This window comes from Hippocampus bargibanti, linkage group LG09 (assembly GCF_051943395.1).
Source record: "Hippocampus bargibanti isolate YZ-2025 linkage group LG09, ASM5194339v1, whole genome shotgun sequence".
In the NCBI taxonomy this organism is placed as follows: Eukaryota; Metazoa; Chordata; class Actinopteri; order Syngnathiformes; family Syngnathidae; genus Hippocampus; species Hippocampus bargibanti.
Window position 1 is genome coordinate 15,937,718 of NC_142742.1, and position 22,328 is coordinate 15,960,045.

General features: G+C 40.4%; 2 protein-coding genes across 2 annotated transcripts in view; both read right to left on the reverse strand.

Annotated features, from left to right (window-relative positions):
- Positions 1-12,121, reverse strand: part of lck (LCK proto-oncogene, Src family tyrosine kinase) — a 33,486-nt gene extending 21,365 nt beyond the window's left edge. The window contains exons 1-8 of the mRNA XM_089004006.1: positions 11,988-12,121; positions 10,979-11,079; positions 8,297-8,357; positions 7,932-8,022; positions 6,486-6,584; positions 6,244-6,347; positions 4,901-5,050; positions 4,670-4,822 (exon numbers count right to left, since the gene is read on the reverse strand). Of these exons, the coding sequence (XP_088860132.1) occupies positions 4,670-4,822; positions 4,901-5,050; positions 6,244-6,347; positions 6,486-6,584; positions 7,932-8,022; positions 8,297-8,357; positions 10,979-11,079; positions 11,988-12,018 (790 nt within the window). The 5' untranslated portion in view covers positions 12,019-12,121. The remainder of the gene's footprint in view (positions 1-4,669; positions 4,823-4,900; positions 5,051-6,243; positions 6,348-6,485; positions 6,585-7,931; positions 8,023-8,296; positions 8,358-10,978; positions 11,080-11,987) is intronic.
- A 4,917-nt stretch (positions 12,122-17,038) lies between these two features.
- On the reverse strand, positions 17,039-21,228 carry fam167b (family with sequence similarity 167 member B). Its single transcript, XM_089005120.1, has 3 exons — positions 20,957-21,228; positions 18,875-18,956; positions 17,039-17,419 (listed from the first exon to the last, which is right to left on the reverse strand). The coding sequence occupies exons 1-3, from the start codon at positions 21,151-21,153 to the stop codon at positions 17,156-17,158; spliced, it is 543 nt and encodes a 180-aa protein (XP_088861246.1). The 5' UTR covers positions 21,154-21,228; the 3' UTR covers positions 17,039-17,155.
- Positions 21,229-22,328: the final 1,100 nt, after the last annotated feature.

Genomic DNA, 22,328 nt, shown 5'->3' on the forward strand with positions numbered 1-22,328 from the left:
TACATACAATGTAGCCAAATATTTAAAAACTATCTTAGCTCCGTTGGTTGGTAACAGAGAATATCACGTAGAGAACACCACAGGGTTTGTAGAGAGGATCAAAGACCTCATATTGGAACCTGAGGAAACTTTGGCATCATACGATGTGACTTCTCTCTTTACATCTGTCCCAACCCCAGCAACAGTCTCAGTGGTGAGGACGAGACTGCTGGCGGACGCTTCTCTGCATGAAAGAACCAAACTTAAAGCGGATCACATCTGCAAATTATTGGAAATCTGCCTTAATACTACATATTTTCAATTTTGGGAGAAATTTTATAAACAAATTCATGGTTGTGCTATAGGCTCACCAGTTTCACCCATAGTGGCTAATCTGTACATGGAAGAGATGGAGAAACAGGCCCTCACATCCTTCCCGGGGACAAAACCTAGACACTGGTTTAGATATGTGGACGATACTTTTGTCATAATTAAAAAACACGAAATTCAATCGTTCACAGATCACCTCAACTCTGTAGACATCAACGTTAAATTTACTCGTGAGGACATTAAGGAGAACCAACTAGCCTTCTTGGATTGTAAAGTAATTATAAAAGAGGACAGAGCGCTAAAAACAGAAGTCTTTAGGAAGGCTACGCACACTGACCAATACTTACTGTTGACTCTAACCACTCTTTACAACATAAATTAGGAGTTATCAGAACCCTCCAGCATAGGGCTAAACTAATACCAACTAGCATTGAAGGTGGAGAAAAGGAGTCAAAACATATCAGGCGAGCACTCACTAACTGTGGGTACCCTCAGTGGTCATTCAACAAATGTCAGAAAGAAAGAATAGGGAATGAAACCAATAATTCTCAAGATACAAAAAGGAGAGGAGTAGCAGTACCTTACATTGCAGGAGTTTCTGAAAAATTACAAAGAGTCCTTTGGCAACACAAAATTCCTACTTATTTCAAACCAATAAACACGTTAAGGCAAAAATTAGTGCATCAAAAAGATAGGCTACCTAATGAAAAACAAAGTAATGTAGTTTATTCCATACATTGTAAGAATAAAAATTGTAAAGAGCAGTACATTGGGGAGACTCAACAAATTCTCAAAAAAAGACTTTATCAACATCGCAGGGATAATACAAGTGGGCCTCAATCGGCAGTACATTTGCACCTAAAAGCTAGCAACCACTCATTTGACGACAATGAGGTTAAAATCTTAGCGAAAGAACATAGATGGTTTGAAAGAGGGGTAAAAGAAGCGATTCTTATAAAACAACAAAATCCTTCATTAAACCAGTCTGGTGGGGTGAGGTGCAATTTGGATCGTTCATACAATAGCCTGCTTAGGCAAAACAGGTTAGGCAACATTTGTAATGCTGATGAGGTGATACCGGTGGGAGTGGGGGAAATGGGCCAGTCGTTAGTCAGGAATGCAGGAACAATCAGTGGGGCCACAGGGAGTGGTCCTCTGCTCCCCCCACCCTGAGAGTAGGAACCTATCATAGATGTGTCCGGCGCCGCCATAGCTGGACATTAGGGATATATAAATAGGGCAGATACGACCAGTCAGACTTTAGTTCGCTGACGAAGCCTCTTGGATAGGAGGCGAAACGTCTGAAACCTTCAAATTTGTACAGATGACGGCTGAAGAAACCTTCTCATCGATTACTTGATGTAGGTAACTCACCAAGATATTCAAACAATTTTTTTCAGTATATATTGCTTCTTCTTTTTTTTTTGTTAATGCGCTGCAGATATTTGTGGTGCATTGAGAGGGAGAGAGAAGTAAGTGCACAATTGCTGACACACACAACTTAGAGGGAACATAAAAGCAATAAACTAGACTTGCCCCGGCACGAAAATGAAAATGCATCAGTGTTGACTATGAGCTCACAAATTGGGACCGAGTGTATTTCGTCTGTGTAAGCTCTCAGTCGTACAGGAGTGGTCCATCGATGAGAAGGTTTCTTCAGCCGTCATCTGTACAAACTTGTACAGATGACGGCTGAAGAAACCTTCTCATCGACCGAGTGTATTGTTCTCTTAATATTAAGAGTGGCTCTTTTACTAACAGTTACTGATAAAGTTGTTGATACAGATTTTATTATGCAAGAAAATTTGACCCAAGCATCCATCCATTGTTTTGTCCTATGTGGAAAAAACAAAAATCAATTCAAGAGGTTGATCTGCGTCATAGAGTGGCTTGAGTTTGACCTTGGAGGTTGCACTGTCGGAAAATAGTGAGTGAAAAATGGACAAGTTGAACCAAAGGTCATGTTTTCATACTCACTGTGGCGATGGTTACAGAGGAAACAGTTCTCCAATTAATGATACAAGGGCCATGACTTATTATTGTCCAAGTACTGTAATTGCAATTGCAGCAGAACTATTTGGCCTCTGGATGAACTTAAGCAATGGACGGGCATGCTGCCATTGTTAAAATAGAATTCCTTCAATGTAGAAAGTTCTCTGGAAAGGTTGATTAATAGAGCCTGAATTGACCTTTCTGACAAGGTTAATTTCTTGCATTATTCTACAAAGAGGTCAACGTAGATTACAGAGCTACGGTTATCTGCAAAAAATGTAGAGCCTGTGCTATTCTCCATGCAGTGGTAAATCTCAGACAAACACAGACAGAGTGGTTGCTCGACTCACCCATCCAGACATCTCCAAACTGGCCCGCACCGAGCTTTTTCACCAGTTTCAGGGACTCCCGGGGGATCTCCCACTCATCTTGCCACCATGGTTTCTGAGGAACTCTCGACTGGCATGGCTTCACCAACTTGGTACACAAACCATCTGCATCACCTGAACGACATAAAGTGGATCAGCGAAAGACGACGCAGCGATAAATTTCACTTTTTAGGGAGTACTGATCACATGTACGTGTATGATGCTGGACAAGCTCCTTTATGGAATCGAAAGATATTTTAGTGGTGATGTAGAAGCCACCGCTGTCCAAGTTGCGGATCCTGTAATGTTTCACTCCTTCACCCGTGTTTGGGTCAAAGTCCCTAATTGACAAGGAGTACGACCCTGAAAAAAAAAAACCAAGATGCAAACATTTACAATAGAAATAAAAGCCATTGGGGAGACTCAACAAATTCTCAAAAAAAGACTTTATCAACATCGCAGGGATAATACAAGTGGGCCTCAATCGGCGGTACATTTGCACCTAAAAGCTAGCAACCACTCATTTGACGACAATGAGGTTAAAATCTTAGCGAAAGAACATAGATGGTTTGAAAGAGGGGTAAAAGAAGCGATTCTTATAAAACAACAAAATCCTTCATTAAACCGGTCTGGTGGGGTGAGGTTCAATTTGGATCGTTCATACAATAGCCTGCTTAGGCAAAACAGGTTAGGCAACATTTGTAATGCTGATGAGGTGATACCGGTGGGAGTGGGGGAAATGGGCCAGTCCCCAGTGAGTGGGGGAAATGGGCCAGTCGTTAGTCAGGAATGCAGGAACAATCAGTGGGAGTGGTCCTCTGCTCCCCCCACCCTGAGAGTAGGAACCTATCATAGCTGTGTCCGGCGCCGCCATGGCTGGACATTAGGGATATATAAATAGGGCAGATACGACCAGTCAGACTTTAGTTCGCTGACGAAGCCTCTTGGATAGGAGGCGAAACGTCTGAAACCTTCAAATTTGTACAGATGACGGCTGAAGAAACCTTCTCATCGATTACTTGATGTAGGTAACTCACCAAGATATTCAAACAATTTTTTTCAGTATATATTGCTTCTTCTTTTTTTTGTTAATGCGCTGCAGATATTTGTGGTGCATTGAGAGGGAGAGAGAAGTAAGTGCACAATTGCTGACACACACAACTTAGAGGGAACATAAAAGCAATAAACTAGACTTGCCCCGGCACGAAAATGAAAATGCATCAGTGTTGACTATGAGCTCACAAATTGGGACCGAGTGTATTTCGTCTGTCGCTCTCAGTCGTACAGGAGTGGTCCATCGATGAGAAGGTTTCTTCAGCCGTCATCTGTACAAACTTGTACAGATGACGGCTGAAGAAACCTTCTCATCGACCGAGTGTATTGTTCTCTTAATATTAAGAGTGGCTCTTTTACTAACAGTTACTGATAAAGTTGTTGATACAGATTTTATTATGCAAGAAAATTTGACCCAAGCATCCATCCATTGTTTTGTCCTATGTGGAAAAAACAAAAATCAATTCAAGAGGTTGATCTGCGTCATAGAGTGGCTTGAGTTTGACCTTGGAGGTTGCACTGTCGGAAAATAGTGAGTGAAAAATGGACAAGTTGAACCAAAGGTCATGTTTTCATACTCACTGTGGCGATGGTTACAGAGGAAACAGTTCTCCAATTAATGATACAAGGGCCATGACTTATTATTGTCCAAGTACTGTAATTGCAATTGCAGCAGAACTATTTGGCCTCTGGATGAACTTAAGCAATGGACGGGCATGCTGCCATTGTTAAAATAGAATTCCTTCAATGTAGAAAGTTCTCTGGAAAGGTTGATTAATAGAGCCTGAATTGACCTTTCTGACAAGGTTAATTTCTTGCATTATTCTACAAAGAGGTCAACGTAGATTACAGAGCTACGGTTATCTGCAAAAAATGTAGAGCCTGTGCTATTCTCCATGCAGTGGTAAATCTCAGACAAACACAGACAGAGTGGTTGCTCGACTCACCCATCCAGACATCTCCAAACTGGCCCGCACCGAGCTTTTTCACCAGTTTCAGGGACTCCCGGGGGATCTCCCACTCATCTTGCCACCATGGTTTCTGAGGAACTCTCGACTGGCATGGCTTCACCAACTTGGTACACAAACCATCTGCATCACCTGAACGACATAAAGTGGATCAGCGAAAGACGACGCAGCGATAAATTTCACTTTTTAGGGAGTACTGATCACATGTACGTGTATGATGCTGGACAAGCTCCTTTATGGAATCGAAAGATATTTTAGTGGTGATGTAGAAGCCACCGCTGTCCAAGTTGCGGATCCTGTAATGTTTCACTCCTTCACCCGTGTTTGGGTCAAAGTCCCTAATTGACAAGGAGTACGACCCTGAAAAAAAAAACAAGATGCAAACATTTACAATAGAAATAAAAGCGGGGGTTTATTTTCTCTTTTTGCCCTTAGGTGTCACAATCGAATTATCACAATAAACAAAATTAATGTATCCTCCCAGATTTACATTTGTTAACAGTTCAAGTGCCACGTCAACGGTATCAGCAGTGTCGAGCATAGAAATGTTTTATCCAACTTGGTCAGTAAATGTTTGGTCTCAAACCTTGAGCCCCAACCTCAGTACTTTTCTATCCAAAATGCAGATAGAGAAGTGGTAAGACCGCAAAATGCTCACCGCCACACACCAGTTTTTACGCACGTCTCACATTCTGGCTCATATTTTCCCTTGGCCATTCCATCATGACCCACTTTTGGAATTATTTTTCAGAAGTAGCTTTTTTTGAACAAACACAATTACATGTGTAACACAGTTTCAAAGTACATATTAGGAAACTGAGCAGTCCATCCATCAATTTTCTGAACCGCTTTATCCTCACAGCGGTCACTGGGGGGTCCTTGAGCCTATCCCAACTGTCTTTGGGCAGTCAGTGAACAAGTTGCCAGTCAATCACAAGGCACACAGAGACGAACAACCATCACACCAACGGATAATTTTGAGAGTTCATTCAGCCTGTCATGCATGCTTTTGGAACGTGGGAGTAAACCGGCGTACCCTGAGAAAACACACGCATGCCTGGGGACAACTCCACACACGAAGGCTGCAGCTGGGATCGAACCCACAACCTCTTAACTGTGGGGTTGACGCACAAACCACTGGATCTACAGGCCGGCAAACTGATTTGAAATAAATACTGTACCTCTTCTTCTCCATCCCAAATTGTTCCTCTGTTGGAGATTGCTGTTTTGAAGTTTTGATTATTTCCCTTCGTGACTCGAACCTTCCAGTTCAAACAGAGCTTGGAAATTACACTGAATTAGGCCGATCTACCTGCCCCAGCAAACTGCTCCTCTTTTTCCCCCAAAGGCTAGCTAGGTAAGACTAAAATGGGTATTCATAGAGTATTATGGAAATTTTCATCGAAGGAAGAACAAAAATTTTATTTTTAAAAGTCAAACACATGTCTACTTGACAGTTTGGTGTTAAAAATTGTATCTGTTTCCAAAAGTGTATGCCTTTCGGACAGTACTGTGTGTGTTACTGCTGTACAGTTGCAGCACGTGCCCATCACCTGGGATTGTCTCACTCTCACGAATCAAGAAGGAGCCCTTCGAGTTCCCGGGAGCGAGCAGGAGCCTCATGGAATCATTTTTAGAAATGTTCTTAAAGAACCACCTGTAACACACAACATACTTCACGTTGAAAACCAACACCTTATTCTTTTTAGACTGGAGGGATGGCACTGAGGTAGCAGAACACAGTTTTGCGGTCAACATCTTCATCAATGCAGTTGATATTGCCTGTGTGACGTACGGTTCTGTCTCTTCGGTGTTCATTGCAATAAAGTTGTGTGGGATATAGCCCCTCTGTCCTGTTATGATAGATTCGGCCAAGTACCACTCTGGATCATCCCTGATTGTCAAAACACAGTGATAACATGAGTCAGCTTTCAAATGTGCAAACTTGAGAATTGTCAAAATTGGAAAATGGCAATTATAAATCATCCATAGTGACAGACTATTGTTGCTTGTATTTTATTTTATTATTTAATCATGGCGTGAAGTGCCCACTTGAAAATGCATTGTCGTGCTGAACCATGGAATTTCATATAACCTTTTTTTCTCACTGATGTTACTTCGAACGTTCTGCCTGTGGGCATCTCACATTCCTCAAAATTTGGATACAAATTCACAAAAGAATGCAGACAGATATTAGTCTGTTGTGCGGAAAAAGGAAATAACTTCGATGACCGTCCAACTACACAATGCTGCTCAGAAGAATTTTTCTAAGGACGAAAAATAAAAAATGTTTCATCATCCCATCATATTATTACCTGTTCACAACGGACAAATCAAAAAATCTTATTGATAGATTATTATTATTTTAATCAGTCTACTGTTTGTTGTTTGTTCAAATATTGATTCAAGGGAAAAAATAAATACTGGAGTGCCAAATCTCAATGTTATTTATTACACTTGACACTTTGACATCTTGATTCAGATTTTCATGGATCATGGAAGTTGACACACATGATTTGCGAGCCATATAAAATGATGTGGCGGACAAGATCTTGCCCCCATGCCATGTGTTTGACACAGTGGTTTTCATTCTCCTATTAAACAAGTCTGCATGTCTTTGGGTTGGGTGAGGAAAATTTGAGAAATTATTATCTGTGCTGGGCGGCCCGGTAGTCGAGTGGTAGCACACCGGCATTCACAATGCAGAGGTTGCCGGTTCGCATCCCGGTCCGGCCTCCTTGTGTGGTGTTTGCATGTTCTCCTCAGGCCCGTGTGGGTTTTCTCCGGGTCCTCCGGTTTCCTCCCACATTCCAAAAACATGCATGCATTTGTCTTTGTGCGCCCTGCGATAGGCTGGCAACCAATTCAGGGTGTCCCCCGCCTTGTGCCCGAAGACAGCTGGGATTGGCTCCAGCACCCCCCGCGACCCTAATGACGAATAAGCGGTATGGAAAATGGATGGATGGATATTATTAGTGGTTACTTTTCATTGGATTTGTATTGATCTTTGCTTTTGTCAGATTCCTTTTTTTCTTTTATTAACAAAGGTGTACAGTACCAATAATTGTGTCCATGACTATATTCATTTATTTTTGGAGTGATTAAAAATAGAGTATATTTGAATCAAACAAAAGGTCAAACTCATATTAGGATTCATATTGGAAAAATAACATCTACTTACAACACAGTTATGGGAATAAAATGTTTGAGACCAACAAACTCTCACATGTTCAGAAGTCACCTGTTAATTATTTTGAGTTTCTCTCCCTTTTCAAAGCCCAGGTCACCATCATGGGTGGGTTCATAGCTGTAACAAGCCACTGCCAGGTTCTCTGCAAAAGCATTCCCAATAATTGTAAAATCAGTTTTGGCTGTCCCCGAATGTCGAATGTCCTTTCCTCTTCCTTTCATAACTTTGCTGCTGTGAAATGTAAATTTATCCACTGCGAGACGAATAAAGGTACATGCAATCCAACCCAAGGAAGCAATTTTAAAAATTGTGCGGATATATATGAATATTCATTTTCACATTACTGTTGAACAAACACTTCACTTCATGGTTGCATCTCATTCAACAGAAAGAGGAAATCTAACGTTTGTTGTTACCTGGGAGAGGATATGAAGGTGGCGAACCTCGTGATGGATATGGAATTAGTTGATCCGTATACTGGTGACAAAAGACAAGGAAAGAAAGGAAATGTGCATTCACGTTAATGATGAACATAAATAGAATACAGTGGGACCTTGGCTTACGAACTTAATTGGTTCCCAGACAGAGTGTGTAAGGTGAAAAGTGTGTATCCCCAAAAATAATTTCCCATAGGAAACCATTAAAATGAGAATAATCCGTTCCCAGGTCCCCATAAAACATAATTTTCTTCTTTCTATTTTCTAAGCCTTAAAACTACAAAAATATAACTTATTGTATGTATAATAAATGTGCTATAATCTTATGATTTAAAAAAAAAATAAACTGTACTGTAAAATAAAGTCATTTTATTTACCTTTGTGATGGTAGTTAATGGCTTGATGGAATGGAGTGTCCGGTTTCCTCAGCATTAAACCCTTGATGAGGAACATAGGCTTCTTTCACCATCTTGAGGAATGATCCTTTGGAGGTGCTTTCTCTGTGATAATTGTATCTAGTTCTTCATCAATTGTGATCTGTTTAGCTGGGTTGATAGCTTTTTGCATCAAGTGTACAGATGACTTGTGTGGGTTAATTGTGGAGCCTGATTGATGGGATATTTTAACCTTCCAGCCTACACTCTGATTTTGAATATCAAAGTTCAAATGAGTCTAAATTTCACTGTTTTAGATCCATTTTCTAACCTTTTTTTTACACTTTTTCTCTTATTTTTCACTTTTGTTGTTTGGTTTAAAACTGTCATCTCCCTTTCGTGTGTGTGTGTTTTCTCTCACTCTCTGTCTGTCTGCTTGTCTCATTAATGTTTTTAGCCCCCCCCCCCTCACTGCTGGGTTCTTGACCAATCACGTGGCTTTAACCGAAGACGCCATATTGTTTTTTGGAGAACGGCCTCATTCTCTCTCTGTCTGTAACCCCATGCCCCACTGCTGCGTTCTTGACCAATCACGTGGCTTTAACTGAAGACTGGGGGCGGGGAATAGAGGACAAAAACATTGGCCACCATTTTCTTGTTAGGAGAACGGGCTCGTTCACGAATGACACATCACTCATTGTGGCAGCTCTGTGTGTATCCCGAAAAATAGTTCGTATGCCAAGGTAAAATTTTCATAAATATAACGTTCGTAAACCGAAAAATTCGTAAGCCAAGGGGTTCGCAAGCCAAGGTCCCACTGTATTGTACATGCCATTATCAACACATCAAACATTCACCAACTGGAATTCAGGAAAATAATAATAATAATAATAATAATAATAATAATAATAATAATAATAATAATAATAAATATTATTATTATTATTATATCCCGCGTTTCGCCTCCTAAATAATAATAATAATAATAATAATAATAATAATAATAATAATAACAATAATAATAATAATAATAATAATAATAATAATAATAATAATAATAATAATAATAATAATTATTATTATTATTATTATTATTATTATTATTATTATTATTATTATAATAATTATAATAATAATAATAATAATAATAATAATTATTATTATTATTATTATTATTATTATTATTATTATTATATCCCGCGTTTCGCCTCCTATCAAAGCATGCAAAGACACTTTATAATCAACAAGAACAATGGAGGAATAAACACACAAAAAAACATAAATACAATTATAAATAATAAAAGAGCAAATGAAACAAAACCGTGAATGCGATTTTTCACAGATGGGGTTTGAAATGGGATTTTAACGTGGGAAGAGAGTCGATATTTTGGATGTTGGATCGACGTGAGTTCCAAAGTTTGGGACCAGAGCGGTTGAAAGCTCTGCAACCAGTCGTGTTGTCAAATCCCGCCCCCTTATTGGTGGTGTAACGCTAAGACGTCTTGCTTTGCTCGAGAATCAAAACAATGGCTTCAGATTCGGAAAAGATGCTTTCTTGTTACTCATCCAGTTATTAATATGATTCAAATAGTTCTGAAGAGGAAAGCATACATGTTTGCAATCGATTAAATAATTTATTCCGGTCATTTTGATGCATCTGGAGGAAAATGTAGTGACAAACTCATGTTTGTCACTAAAAAAGGCTGAAGAGGGTGACAAAGCTCCGTGGAAATTGTCTCCTGGGACGTTTTGTAAGCGAGCATCAAATACACTGTAGAAGTTTGGCGCAACACACAACGATTCACCATCGCTTTATTTATGTGTTTTCCTTCTAATTTCGGCATCAACACGGATCAACACGAAGTTTTCAGACCAAATAAATTACCGCAAAATGCATTGAGGTGATGCAAGGTATGTCCTTTCTCGGTTAGGGGCGTTCCTTCAGTGACGTAGGGTGAGGACTCGTCAGCAACTCAAAAACAAGACTTCCGGAATATTCAGCGCGAGTCTTACAACGTAAAATACAGCTATATGCGGTAGAATCTTCGTAAAATATGCTCAGTAGAAGTCATTTGAAGCCATTTTACAAATTATGGACACAACTTGTCCAGAGACGTCGGTTGTCCTTTAAGACATTGTTAGTAACTTCAAAAATGTCCTTTAAGAATGAAAAGTCTCTGCATTCCTCTTATTTTCAACATGAAATTATAAAAACACTACTACGAGCAGATTTGTTGGCATGCACGAGCAGTTGTACTTACAAATAAAACTCACAAATGCAACTTACTCGTGGAGGTAGGGGACAATTACAGTGCTCACAAATGTCATCCAAGTTTTCGATCCATTCAGCATCTGAGTAGTCGGAGCTGCAGTTACATCCCATCTTTTCTGTAAGTTAATGATAAAATTAAAAGAGCATTTTTGGGCCACTGGCTCCCAAAACGGTGTAATTGAGGCGCCACTCGAATGAATACCGGTACATTGAATTTCAATCAGATTAAAGAAGTGGAAATATAGCAGTTATGATAAGGTTTCCTGAATGGTCTTGTAGCCACTACAACATGCTTTGTGTTGGAATTCGAAGCTTTGTAATGAACCAATCAATTTTTTCCAAGAGCAACTTGACTCGATTATTTTTGGTGTCATATTGTCCAATAACATATTTCCAATACTTGAATTTATCGTGACAAAAGAAGCAAATTCATGTGCTCTACGCATTGTGTTGTTTCAAGATCTACTTGGTCCCCAATGGAGAAGAACCAGGACAGTGGGTCGGTTATAGCATTTGTCTCTCTCCGACGTCTCAAAAATTCACAGACAAAGAACCCAAGAAACAAATTACAATACTGTTTTCTTCTCCTCTGTTTATCTTTTCTTGTACTTTCAAGTGGGGAGCATTTTTCGATTCTTGTTGAGAAAGTCAACATTTTCCATTGATGAGTCCTCTTCCTGTGATATACAGCTAAATGCCCCCGAAGCCTCCAAAACAAAAATATATTGTTATTTTTTCCAAAGTTTCATTTGCAAATGGTTGTTGAATTGGTCATATGTCACTGACCCAAAAAAGAATGTGTCTATTCTTGTAAAACTGAAATTTATATTTCTCCAAAAAAAATGACACATTACCAAAAATGTTCTCACTGCTGTAAAACCGAATTTTGAATTTGCGCAAAAGGTACGAATGTTTCTCAAAATTGATGACTATTTATAATGTGTATGAGGATAGTAGGAAATATTTGTTTCTATGCTCATCTATGCTCTCGCTTAGCCTAACATATCACAAATGTGATACTCACCTCTGTGTCGGAAATGTGTCTTCGCACGCATCAGAGTTCAAGTTCCGCCATGGGTGGTGGATGTAAACGATGATATTTAGAAATCACTTTTCACCACTTACGTACGTGGATGTGACCATATTTACATCTGTCTATCTACTTAGATATGTCTGACAGTGCTTAAGTGCGTCTGTACGCGCATGCATGTGCAGGCACACGCACGCACGCACACACACACACACACACACACACACACACACACACACACGCACACACGCACACGCACACACACACATATGCAAAACCTGAAGTAGCTGAGAGCGGCAAGAGAGCTTCCTGTCTTTTAGAGGATATTGGTTGCGCTACAGACATTTAACAGGTGCTTAGTGTGCAAGCGTTTTGGCGAGGTAATGACAGCAATTTTACAAAGGAACTTTTGCTATTACCTTCCAAGAAAACAATAACATTGTGGTGTATATGTGCTTTTTTGTACTTTCATTATAATTTTACTTTCATTTCTCTTCCAACACAAGGGATTTCCTAGTCAGCACCTATATTTGAATCTTAATACATGCAAATAAGTATGTTCCTGGTCTCAGAGGGCAGGGTTCATGGTTTTGATCCAGGCCCTGTGTGGAGTTTGCATAATAATAATAATAATAATAATAATAATAATAATAATAATAATAATAATAATAATAATAATAATAATTATTATTATTATTATTAATAATAATAATAATAATAATAATAATAATAATAATAATAATAATAATAATAATAATAATAATAATTATTATTATTATTATTATTATTATTATTATTATACATACATACATTATAATACATTTCATTTATAAGCGCTCTAAAGGACGTTTTACAGTCACATCTCCTTGTGCCTGCGTGGGTTTTCTCCATGTACTCTTGTTTCCGTCCACATTCTAAAAACATGCGCAGAAGGTTAATGTAACACTCTTAAATTCTCCCTTTGTTTTATTGTGAGTGTGAAGGACTGTCTGTCTATTTGTGCTCTGCGGTTGGCTGGCAACTGGTTCAGGGTGTACCCCGCCTACTGCCCATGACGGCTGAGATAGGGTCTGGCATGACCACAACTCATATGGGGATAAGTGGATTGGAAAATGGGTGAATAGATGAATGTCTCACAGGTCATTGGACACTTGCAAAGGTCAAGGTGATGATGAGTCATTAGAAAAAAGTCAACTAAGAGGCCGTCATAGAGTTTTGTAGCTACACAGAAAATGAAATTGGTCTGCAAATGTTTATGTTCAATAACTTCCCTGTATTGAATGTAAATTACTGAATAAAAAGAAAGGCAAATATCAAACAGAGGTTTTGTCATGTTGTACCGTTCCACTAACTCTGCTGTAGGCCAAAGCGTTATTCTTGTGGTGACAAGTTGTTACAAGAGCGCCTGTATTGGCAGGAAGTGTGTGCGTGTGCGCGCGTGTACATGCGCACATAGCTTTTTAAGACCTGTAACCTTGCACACTGTTTTTTTTAAATATTTTGAGGAAGCACATATATTATACAGTATTAGAATTGACATTTTGTGTGATATGATTTGAATCTATTTGCACGCCCATTTTCTGTCCCACAGGGGCGTGCCAACCTATGCCATCTGATATTTGGTAAAAGGCAGACGACATCCTGGCTGTTGATCAAGGAAAACTTACTGTGTAGACCCAGACTCCAATTCACACAGCCACTGAGCGGCAACTCGATATTGTTTGCAGACAAAAAAACAGAGGAACAAAGCAAGCATATAGATACCAGTCACGGAGGGACAGTTTTGGGAGTTTGGTGCCTTGCTCAGATGTTTGCGGCAGATGCTCGTGTCCTTGTGGTATGTAACCATTATTCAAGACTTAATTTTGCGATTTATAGTGGGTATAGAACAGATAATTGCTGGATGAATCCCTGATAGAGAACAGACAAAATAGAAGTTCTCATATTTAAAAGTTCCATCCAGTTGTATGCTTAGTTGGCCGAGCACGAGGCCCACAATGGAAGCACATAAAATCCGTAGTCAATCTAAGGCAGGGGTGTCAAAGTCATTTTTTTGCCGCGGGCCACGTTGTAGTTATGGTTTCCTCTCGAGGGTCGTATGAATTTGGGGAACCCATTAGAATGTTTAAATCCCTTCAAATATTACATATAGAGCACACAGCAAATTAATGAATAACTCGTTTTCAAATCTGAAGTCAAGAATAATGACTTTTATTGTGGTTGACATCCAAAAATATGACATTTTGGCTCAGATTTTAGCAATCATCATGGAATTTAACAAGTTTGATTTGCTTTCGCGGGCCGAAAAAAATGATGTGGCGGGCCGTATTTGGCCCGCGGGCCTTGACTTTGACACCTGTGATCTAAGGTGAACAGACACAGCCTGTTAAACTGTCATCCTCAGGTAGGAGATCTGGCCTTGGGTGGAATTTAGGACTTGGTAACTCCTTCACAGGAAGAGCTCACGAGCCAGGTTACAAATCTATCAGTTCATGGAAAGACAACCCATTAAAATGGTTATGTTCTGTTGGTTTATAGATGTTGGTGCGTGTACCATGGGACATCCAGGGGCGTTGTATTCAAATCAAGAAGACTGTGTTTTAGTAATGTATCACCTACATTTGCATATACTCTCAATAAATAGCTTGGCAGAGGGCTGCAGAGGTGGGGCACCAGTCGTTGAAGCTTCTTCACGCATGAAATGGCTTCATGAAAGATGTGCCCCTGCTGGCAGCAAAAGACAATCTTCCTGTGTTCGAGCCTTTGTTCACAGCGTCCGAGCGAAGATCTCTGACAATCCTATCTCAAAACCTACCTACAGTATTTAAAATTGCATTTTCTGTGTAGTTCTATCTCTTGTTTCTATTTATAATTGTATTTTATTTATTGCATTTTATTTATTATTGTATCTATGTTTGTCTTTGACTGTAAAGTGTCCTTGAGAGCTTTGAAAGGCGCTTGAAATAAAATGTATTATTATTATTATTATTATTATTATTATTATTATTATTATTATTATTATTATTATTATTATTATTATTATACCATAAAATGTGGATCTTATGAGTGTGCAAATGGCCTACTCAAGTGTGCATTGCTCATATGTCATAAATCAGAAACCTGGCGCAACTGGGACGCTATGTGAAGAAAAAATATCCTACTTCAAACGTATTTCCATTTTTCGAGCACAACAGTTTTCTCTAACCTGTATGTATGATGTGAAATTGCATGTATTATACAGTCAACGTTTGATACTATCATCAAGTTTTCCAATTTCCCCCCTCCCACATTCACGAAACAGGTGCAGGCAAAAACCCCTGTAGGGCAGCCTTACCGCATATAAGATTTAAAGGTGCCTCCCGATTAAATGAAGTATACTGATAGGTTTTTCTGTGACATGTGCTTTATTTCAACTCAAGTGTCAGCCTCTGCTCTTTAAATAACAATGGAAATATCTGGGGAAAATGTCAAGGGAAACGATTTGAGGGCTATATCACAGTGGCAAGAAAAATATATTTCTGCAACACTTTATTGTGAACACTTACTGATAAATCAGGCCTTGAGGTACAACGCGGCTACTTATATCAATTTTCTGATTAAATTTCATTTCCAAAGTGGAGGTGTCGAGGCACGTTATAATCTGTAATCTCCGGTAGTTTTTGCGGTGTTCTTTTTAACACAGAGGCCGTACTCTACCAAGGCATAGTTAGTTTCTTCTATTCACCCGTTTTATATTTTACTTTTTGCTCTTTGAGAGGTGGGGGTGTACAGAGGACTCTTCCCCAGTCAATCACAGAACACTCACAGACATAGAGTAGAAGCATGCACACTCACATGCACACCTATGGACAATTTAAGTCAGCCAAAAACCAACCACGCCGGTTTCTGTGGTGTGGGAAAAAGCCGGAGAAAGATGGAAACTCCACGCTTCTGAAATTAGAACCCCTCAATTAAGAGTTAACCACCAGGGCATAATGCTGCATATGCATATTTAATTTCTTCTTTGACAAGGTCTTCTTTTCCTTTCAGCTTTTCCCTTCAAGGGTTGCCACAGCGAATGAGTGTCCTCCATCTAACCCAGTTTTGTGCATTCTCATCTCTCACACCAGCTATCTTCATGTCCTCTTTGACAACATCCATAAACCTCCTCTTAGGTCTTCCTTTCGGTCTCCTGCCTGGCAGTTCAAGGCTCAGCATCCTTCTTCCGATATATTCACTCTCTCTCCTCTGGACATGTCAAAACCATCTCAGCCTTGCATCTCTTTCACTTTGTCTCCAAAGACTCTAATATGAGTTGTCCCTCTTCTTTTCCTTTCGGCTTTTCCCTTCAAGGGGTCGCCACACCAAATCAGTGTCCTCCATCTTTCGAGGTTTGATCCGCATGTTTGTTTTGGCCAAGCTTTTACGTCGGATGCCCTTCCGAACACAACCCTCTGTATTCATTACCTATGAGCTACACTCCCCACTAGAGTGTCTTCATAATGGTTAAGTATATACGAATGTCTAACACCATTCCATGCAGTTACCCCATTCACCATTCTAGACTTATAGAAAATAGAGCCTGTAGTGTCATAAATAGTCTGAATACAGACCTAATGTAAATATTTGGCACTTGATTACATTCTCAGACCTTCTACTATTGAGTAAATAGGAAAAGAAGAATAACAAGACTTGTCCATATTCAAACAGTTCTCTTGTGAATTATGTGTCAATGTTTACAATTCTCAACCGGGCTATTCATATCGAGGAATAGTCCGAGTTCTGACTCTATCCAAAATAAATATCCCAAATACCGTATGATGCAATGCCAACTGTACATCATTGCAAACTACAACCTCTCTAGAAAAATGACAGTTAAAAATTGATCATGATCATCCTTAAAAATTGATCACTCACATTTATTAGATTGTGCAGTTGTACCTGATAATAAGTCAAATGTGTGCTGAGAGTCTTCATCCAGTGCAATAGTGCATTTGTGTTAATGACATGTACTGTACATGCTGGTGAACTCTCCCCGCATGTGACACCACAAAGCATACAGCAAATAGCTTACAGTTTCCTTTTATTGACACTGTGGACCTCCCAAAGAGTAAATAGCACTCAACGTTTGATGGAAGTCAAGTCGAACTCAATACTCATCATTAGGACGAATGGATGAGGCTTTAACACAATGAGAAACGTCTGGAGTTGATGTTCATCTTCGTGAGGCCCAGATGTTTCAGTGGTGTGGAGAGAGCAAAGGTGGCTTTCATGGGGATGTCACAAAGTAGATCGGATTCCTCGCCGCACTCCTCCAGCTCATACGTCGCATTGTCCAACATTTCTTTGTGACGCTCGCACACCTGCTCCACTTTCAATTTGTTGATCTCCCCACGAAGATGGATCAACTGTCGGGCAAGATGGTTGTCCTGGTCTTGCATGTCCCTCTGAAACGGGGGAACGAGAAATAGAACCAATGTTTTAGAAACAGAAAACATTTTAGTTGAGGTGAATGACGAGATTTGAGCCTTCATATTTCAAAGAAGAGTTGTGGTAACATAATCGATAATTTTCTCGTGACATCACACACCACCATTTTGGAGGTCAACACTATTTAGGTCTGGAAATTGAGTTTGAATAGATAATCATTTCAATATCAAAAACACAGCGAACAAATACTGATCATGACAACAATGGCAGTAAAAGTGTTTGTTGACATTTTTCCGTTTACTTTTGTACAACTTTTCTTGACATAATCAGCATGCAGCTACAAGTACAAATTGGAGAATCAAAAATGTATTTTTAAAATTCACAAGACAATCATGCTCACTTTCACTTTCAAATGAATCCTTATTGTGGTAGTGATTTTGCAGGGGTATAGGTGAACCACCTATTCTTGAGAGCTGCTTATAAGATTTTACCCATCACACACAAGGAAGGGTGGACAACATGTGACCGCTCTTGGTCCACCCTTACCTGGAAAATGTGATCCGTTCACCTTTTTAATCTGGACCACCAAGTATTGAAATCAACATGAGTCCTCTCATATTTGTTGAATGAATGTAACATTCCACTCTTGTAAATCCTGACATACTTTAATAACTTTGCTGCTGTGAAATCTAAATGTCTCCACTGCGAGACTAATAAAGGCAAATCCAATCCAATCCAATACACCACTAAACACATTAAAAACACTTTTTTGATGACTTTTTGATTCTGAATCAAAATGCTCTGAGACATCCGTCTCTGCGTTCTCCCTGTGCCTTCCTACGTTTTCTCCAGGGCCATGAAAAATACACCTCGGCTGATTGAACGCTCTAAACCAGTGATTCTTAACCTGGGTTTGATCGAGCAATAAGGGTTTGGTGAATCTGTCTCGGGGATTGGACAGAGCCTCTACCATGGGGATTATGACATGCCCAACTCAACATGTCAATTAGTTGCGTGCTCGGCAATCCCTGGCCGGTTCATTTCGTTCATATGGTTCGTTTCATTCATTTTGTTCATAGTGAAAAAATTGTTTATGATATTAATTGTGTGTAATTTTTTTCTCTTTTTAATAAATGTGTCTGGAATTTTTAAAAACAAAAAACATGCACCTTTTTCCAATAATGTATAGGGCTCAGTGAACCACTGTTCTAGACGGTTCACAGGAGTGACTATGATTTTTACATACTTTATAGTGGCCAACAAGTACGACATTGTAGCTATTTTTTAATCAAATGATTGTTTGCTTTATTACAGTTGAATAATAAATGCAATGTAAAATGGGACAAACTGATGGCCATTTGTTCATTTCGAAAATTTAAACGGCTCTTGGGCTCTTGCAAAGTACGTATATTGGAAGTGTACCTAATTAATTGGTCGACGGGTGCAAGTACCACAAACGCAACCCTACTCACCAATTCTTTTCTAAGAAAATTGAAGGCGTCATCTATAGTGTCAAAGCCACAGATGTTTCGGACCACCGCGTCTGGATTGCTGCTACAACCTCTCTAGAAAAATGACAGTTAAAAATTGATCATGATCATCCTTAAAAATTGATCACTCACATTTATTAGATTGTGCAGTTGTACCTGATAATAAGTCAAATGTGTGCTGAGAGTCTTCATCCAGTGCAATAGTGCATTTGTGTTAATGACATGTACTGTACATGCTGGTGAACTCTCCCCGCATGTGACACCACAAAGCATACAGCAAATAGCTTACAGTTTCCTTTTATTGACACTGTGGACCTCCCAAAGAGTAAATAGCACTCAACGTTTGATGGAAGTCAAGTCGAACTCAATACTCATCATTAGGACGAATGGATGAGGCTTTAACACAATGAGAAACGTCTGGAGTTGATGTTCATCTTCGTGAGGCCCAGATGTTTCAGTGGTGTGGAGAGAGCAAAGGTGGCTTTCATGGGGATGTCACAAAGTAGATCGGATTCCTCGCCGCACTCCTCCAGCTCATACGTCGCATTGTCCAACATTTCTTTGTGACGCTCGCACACCTGCTCCACTTTCAATTTGTTGATCTCCCCACGAAGATGGATCAACTGTCGGGCAAGATGGTTGTCCTGGTCTTGCATGTCCCTCTGAAACGGGGGAACGAGAAATAGAACCAATGTTTTAGAAACAGAAAACATTTTAGTTGAGGTGAATGACGAGATTTGAGCCTTCATATTTCAAAGAAGAGTTGTGGTAACATAATCGATAATTTTCTCGTGACATCACACACCACCATTTTGGAGGTCAACACTATTTAGGTCTGGAAATTGAGTTTGAATAGATAATCATTTCAATATCAAAAACACAGCGAACAAATACTGATCATGACAACAATGGCAGTAAAAGTGTTTGTTGACATTTTTCCGTTTACTTTTGCACAACTTTTCTTGACATAATCAGCATGCAGCTACAAGTACAAATTGGAGAATCAAAAATGTATTTTTAAAATTCACAAGACAATCATGCTCACTTTCACTTTCAAATGAATCCTTATTGTGGTAGTGATTTTGCAGGGGTATAGGTGAACCACCTATTCTTGAGAGCTGCTTATAAGATTTTACCCATCACACACAAGGAAGGGTGGACAACATGTGACCGCTCTTGGTCCACCCTTACCTGGAAAATGTGATCCGTTCACCTTTTTAATCTGGACCACCAAGTATTGAAATCAACATGAGTCCTCTCATATTTGTTGAATGAATGTAACATTCCACTCTTGTAAATCCTGACATACTTTAATAACTTTGCTGCTGTGAAATCTAAATGTCTCCACTGCGAGACTAATAAAGGCAAATCCAATCCAATCCAATACACCAGTAAACACATTAAAAACACTTTTTTGATGACTTTTTGATTCTGAATCAAAATGCTCTGAGACATCCGTCTCTGCGTTCTCCCTGTGCCTTCCTACGTTTTCTCCAGGGCCATGAAAAATACACCTCGGCTGATTGAACGCTCTAAACCAGTGATTCTTAACCTGGGTTTGATCGAGCAATAAGGGTTTGGTGAATCTGTCTCGGGGATTGGACAGAGCCTCTACCATGGGGATTATGACATGCCCAACTCAACATGTCAATTAGTTGCGTGCTCGGCAATCCCTGGCCGGTTCATTTCGTTCATATGGTTCGTTTCATTCATTTTGTTCATAGTGAAAAAAACATTGTTTATGATATTAATTGTGTGTAATTTTTTTCTCTTTTTAATAAATGTGTCTGGAATTTTTAAAAACAAAAAAACATGCACCTTTTTCCAATAATGTATAGGGCTCAGTGAACCACTGTTCTAGACGGTTCACAGGAGTGACTATGATTTTTACATACTTTATAGTGGCCAACAAGTACGACATTGTAGCTATTTTTTAATCAAATGATTGTTTGCTTTATTACAGTTGAATAATAAATGCAATGTAAAATGGGACAAACTGATGGCCATTTGTTCATTTCGAAAATTTAAACGGCTCTTGGGCTCTTGCAAAGTACGTATATTGGACGCGTTGATGCCGAATGGTCGCGGTCGCGTTGCTGTGAAGTGGATGGATTCTTCTTCCTCCAAGGTCCGCTCAACAGCCGCTCCTGCCACTCTAGATATGACGGCCGGCGAGTCTCTAATTTGAGTTTCTCCGTTAGTGCCTTCAAGCTGTCCAGACTTTCCGTGTCTCCCTCGTCTGCAGAATGTTTGGAATCCATGCCAGCAAGGGGGTGCGAGGATTTCACAAAGATTGTTGCCGGACACTTGGCTTTTGACGCGCAAAAGGTCCGCCGCACTTCCTTTATAGGCGGATGGAGACAGTCACCGCCCTCTGCGCCGACGCCTACTTACGTATGATAGAAAGCTCAAACTTTATTTTGTAAGGCAGTGGTAAACATTTGAAGTGTGTTGCATAATACTATGACGCGCAGAGCTTGATCGCGGCGTGGAGTCGAGCAAGTCGTGCCGTGATATCCGTCCGACGCCCGGCATGAGCCGGGCGTGAGTCCGAGATGAGTCGGAGATTATTCTGCCCCGTGGTTCGCCCAATCTCTCTGTCCCGCGACAGCTCTTCAAAATCATACACTCGTGTGTCGCAACAGGGCTCCCCTCCTGGATCCGAAGTCGGTGAAAACGATGAAGGAAAAAGAAATAAAAACAAAAGTAATTCTGCGACATGGTGAGGCCAGGCAAGATGACGGTCACCGGGCATGGCAGGCGTCGGTGGGGAGGTTGCCGAGGAGGTTTCGTGGTGCCTGAAGTCGTTGTACGGGAGCACGGCAAAGAGTGCCCTACGACTGCCAGTTTGAGTCGATCGATGGAAACTTTCCTCGCGGCCGTTGAGTCGATGCCGGAAGGTCTTCTCACCGTGAGTTGTTCGGCTGGGATCGGTCAAATCGGAGAATCGATGAGGGATTGTGAGGACGAAGGTGCGTGGGGTTGGCCATGCTGCCGGGCACGGACAGGCGGGTCATCGGCGACGGTGGCATTGATCGCGCTGCCATGGCGCTCTGCAGGACGCTGAGGAAGAACGCTGACGTCGGCGGCCGTGTCGGCCATGAAGCGTCTTCCCGAAGTCCGATCGTGGACATAAGCGATGTCCGACGATGTCCGATCGTGGACATATATGATGTCCGATCGTGGACATAAGCGATGTCCGACGATGTGCGATCGTGGACATATACGATGCAGCTAGTTGCAGAGTCGCCAGGCGAATTGGACGATGTCGGCCATCAGGGTGCGGCAGGTTTCACGGTGGGGTCGGGGCGCCCACGGGTGGTGGCGGCCCATCGGGAGCTCGGCTCGAGGGTCTTGCTGTGAAGATGCCGGGTTCTCGGGCGGCTGGGAAATCTGGGCCTTTTCATTTGGAGAGTTGATTGGGCTGAGGAGGATG

Coding starts and splice junctions, on each gene's coding strand:
- fam167b (XM_089005120.1), bottom strand. CDS start 21,153: ATGGATTCCAAACATTCTGCAGACGAGGGAGACACGGAAAGTCTGGAC. Junction 18,957..20,956: donor GACCATTCGGCATCAACGCG/TCCAATATACGT, acceptor GAGAGGTTGTAG/CAGCAATCCAGACGCGGTGG. Junction 17,420..18,874: donor ATTTTCTTAGAAAAGAATTG/GTGAGTAGGGTT, acceptor CCCCCGTTTCAG/AGGGACATGCAAGACCAGGA.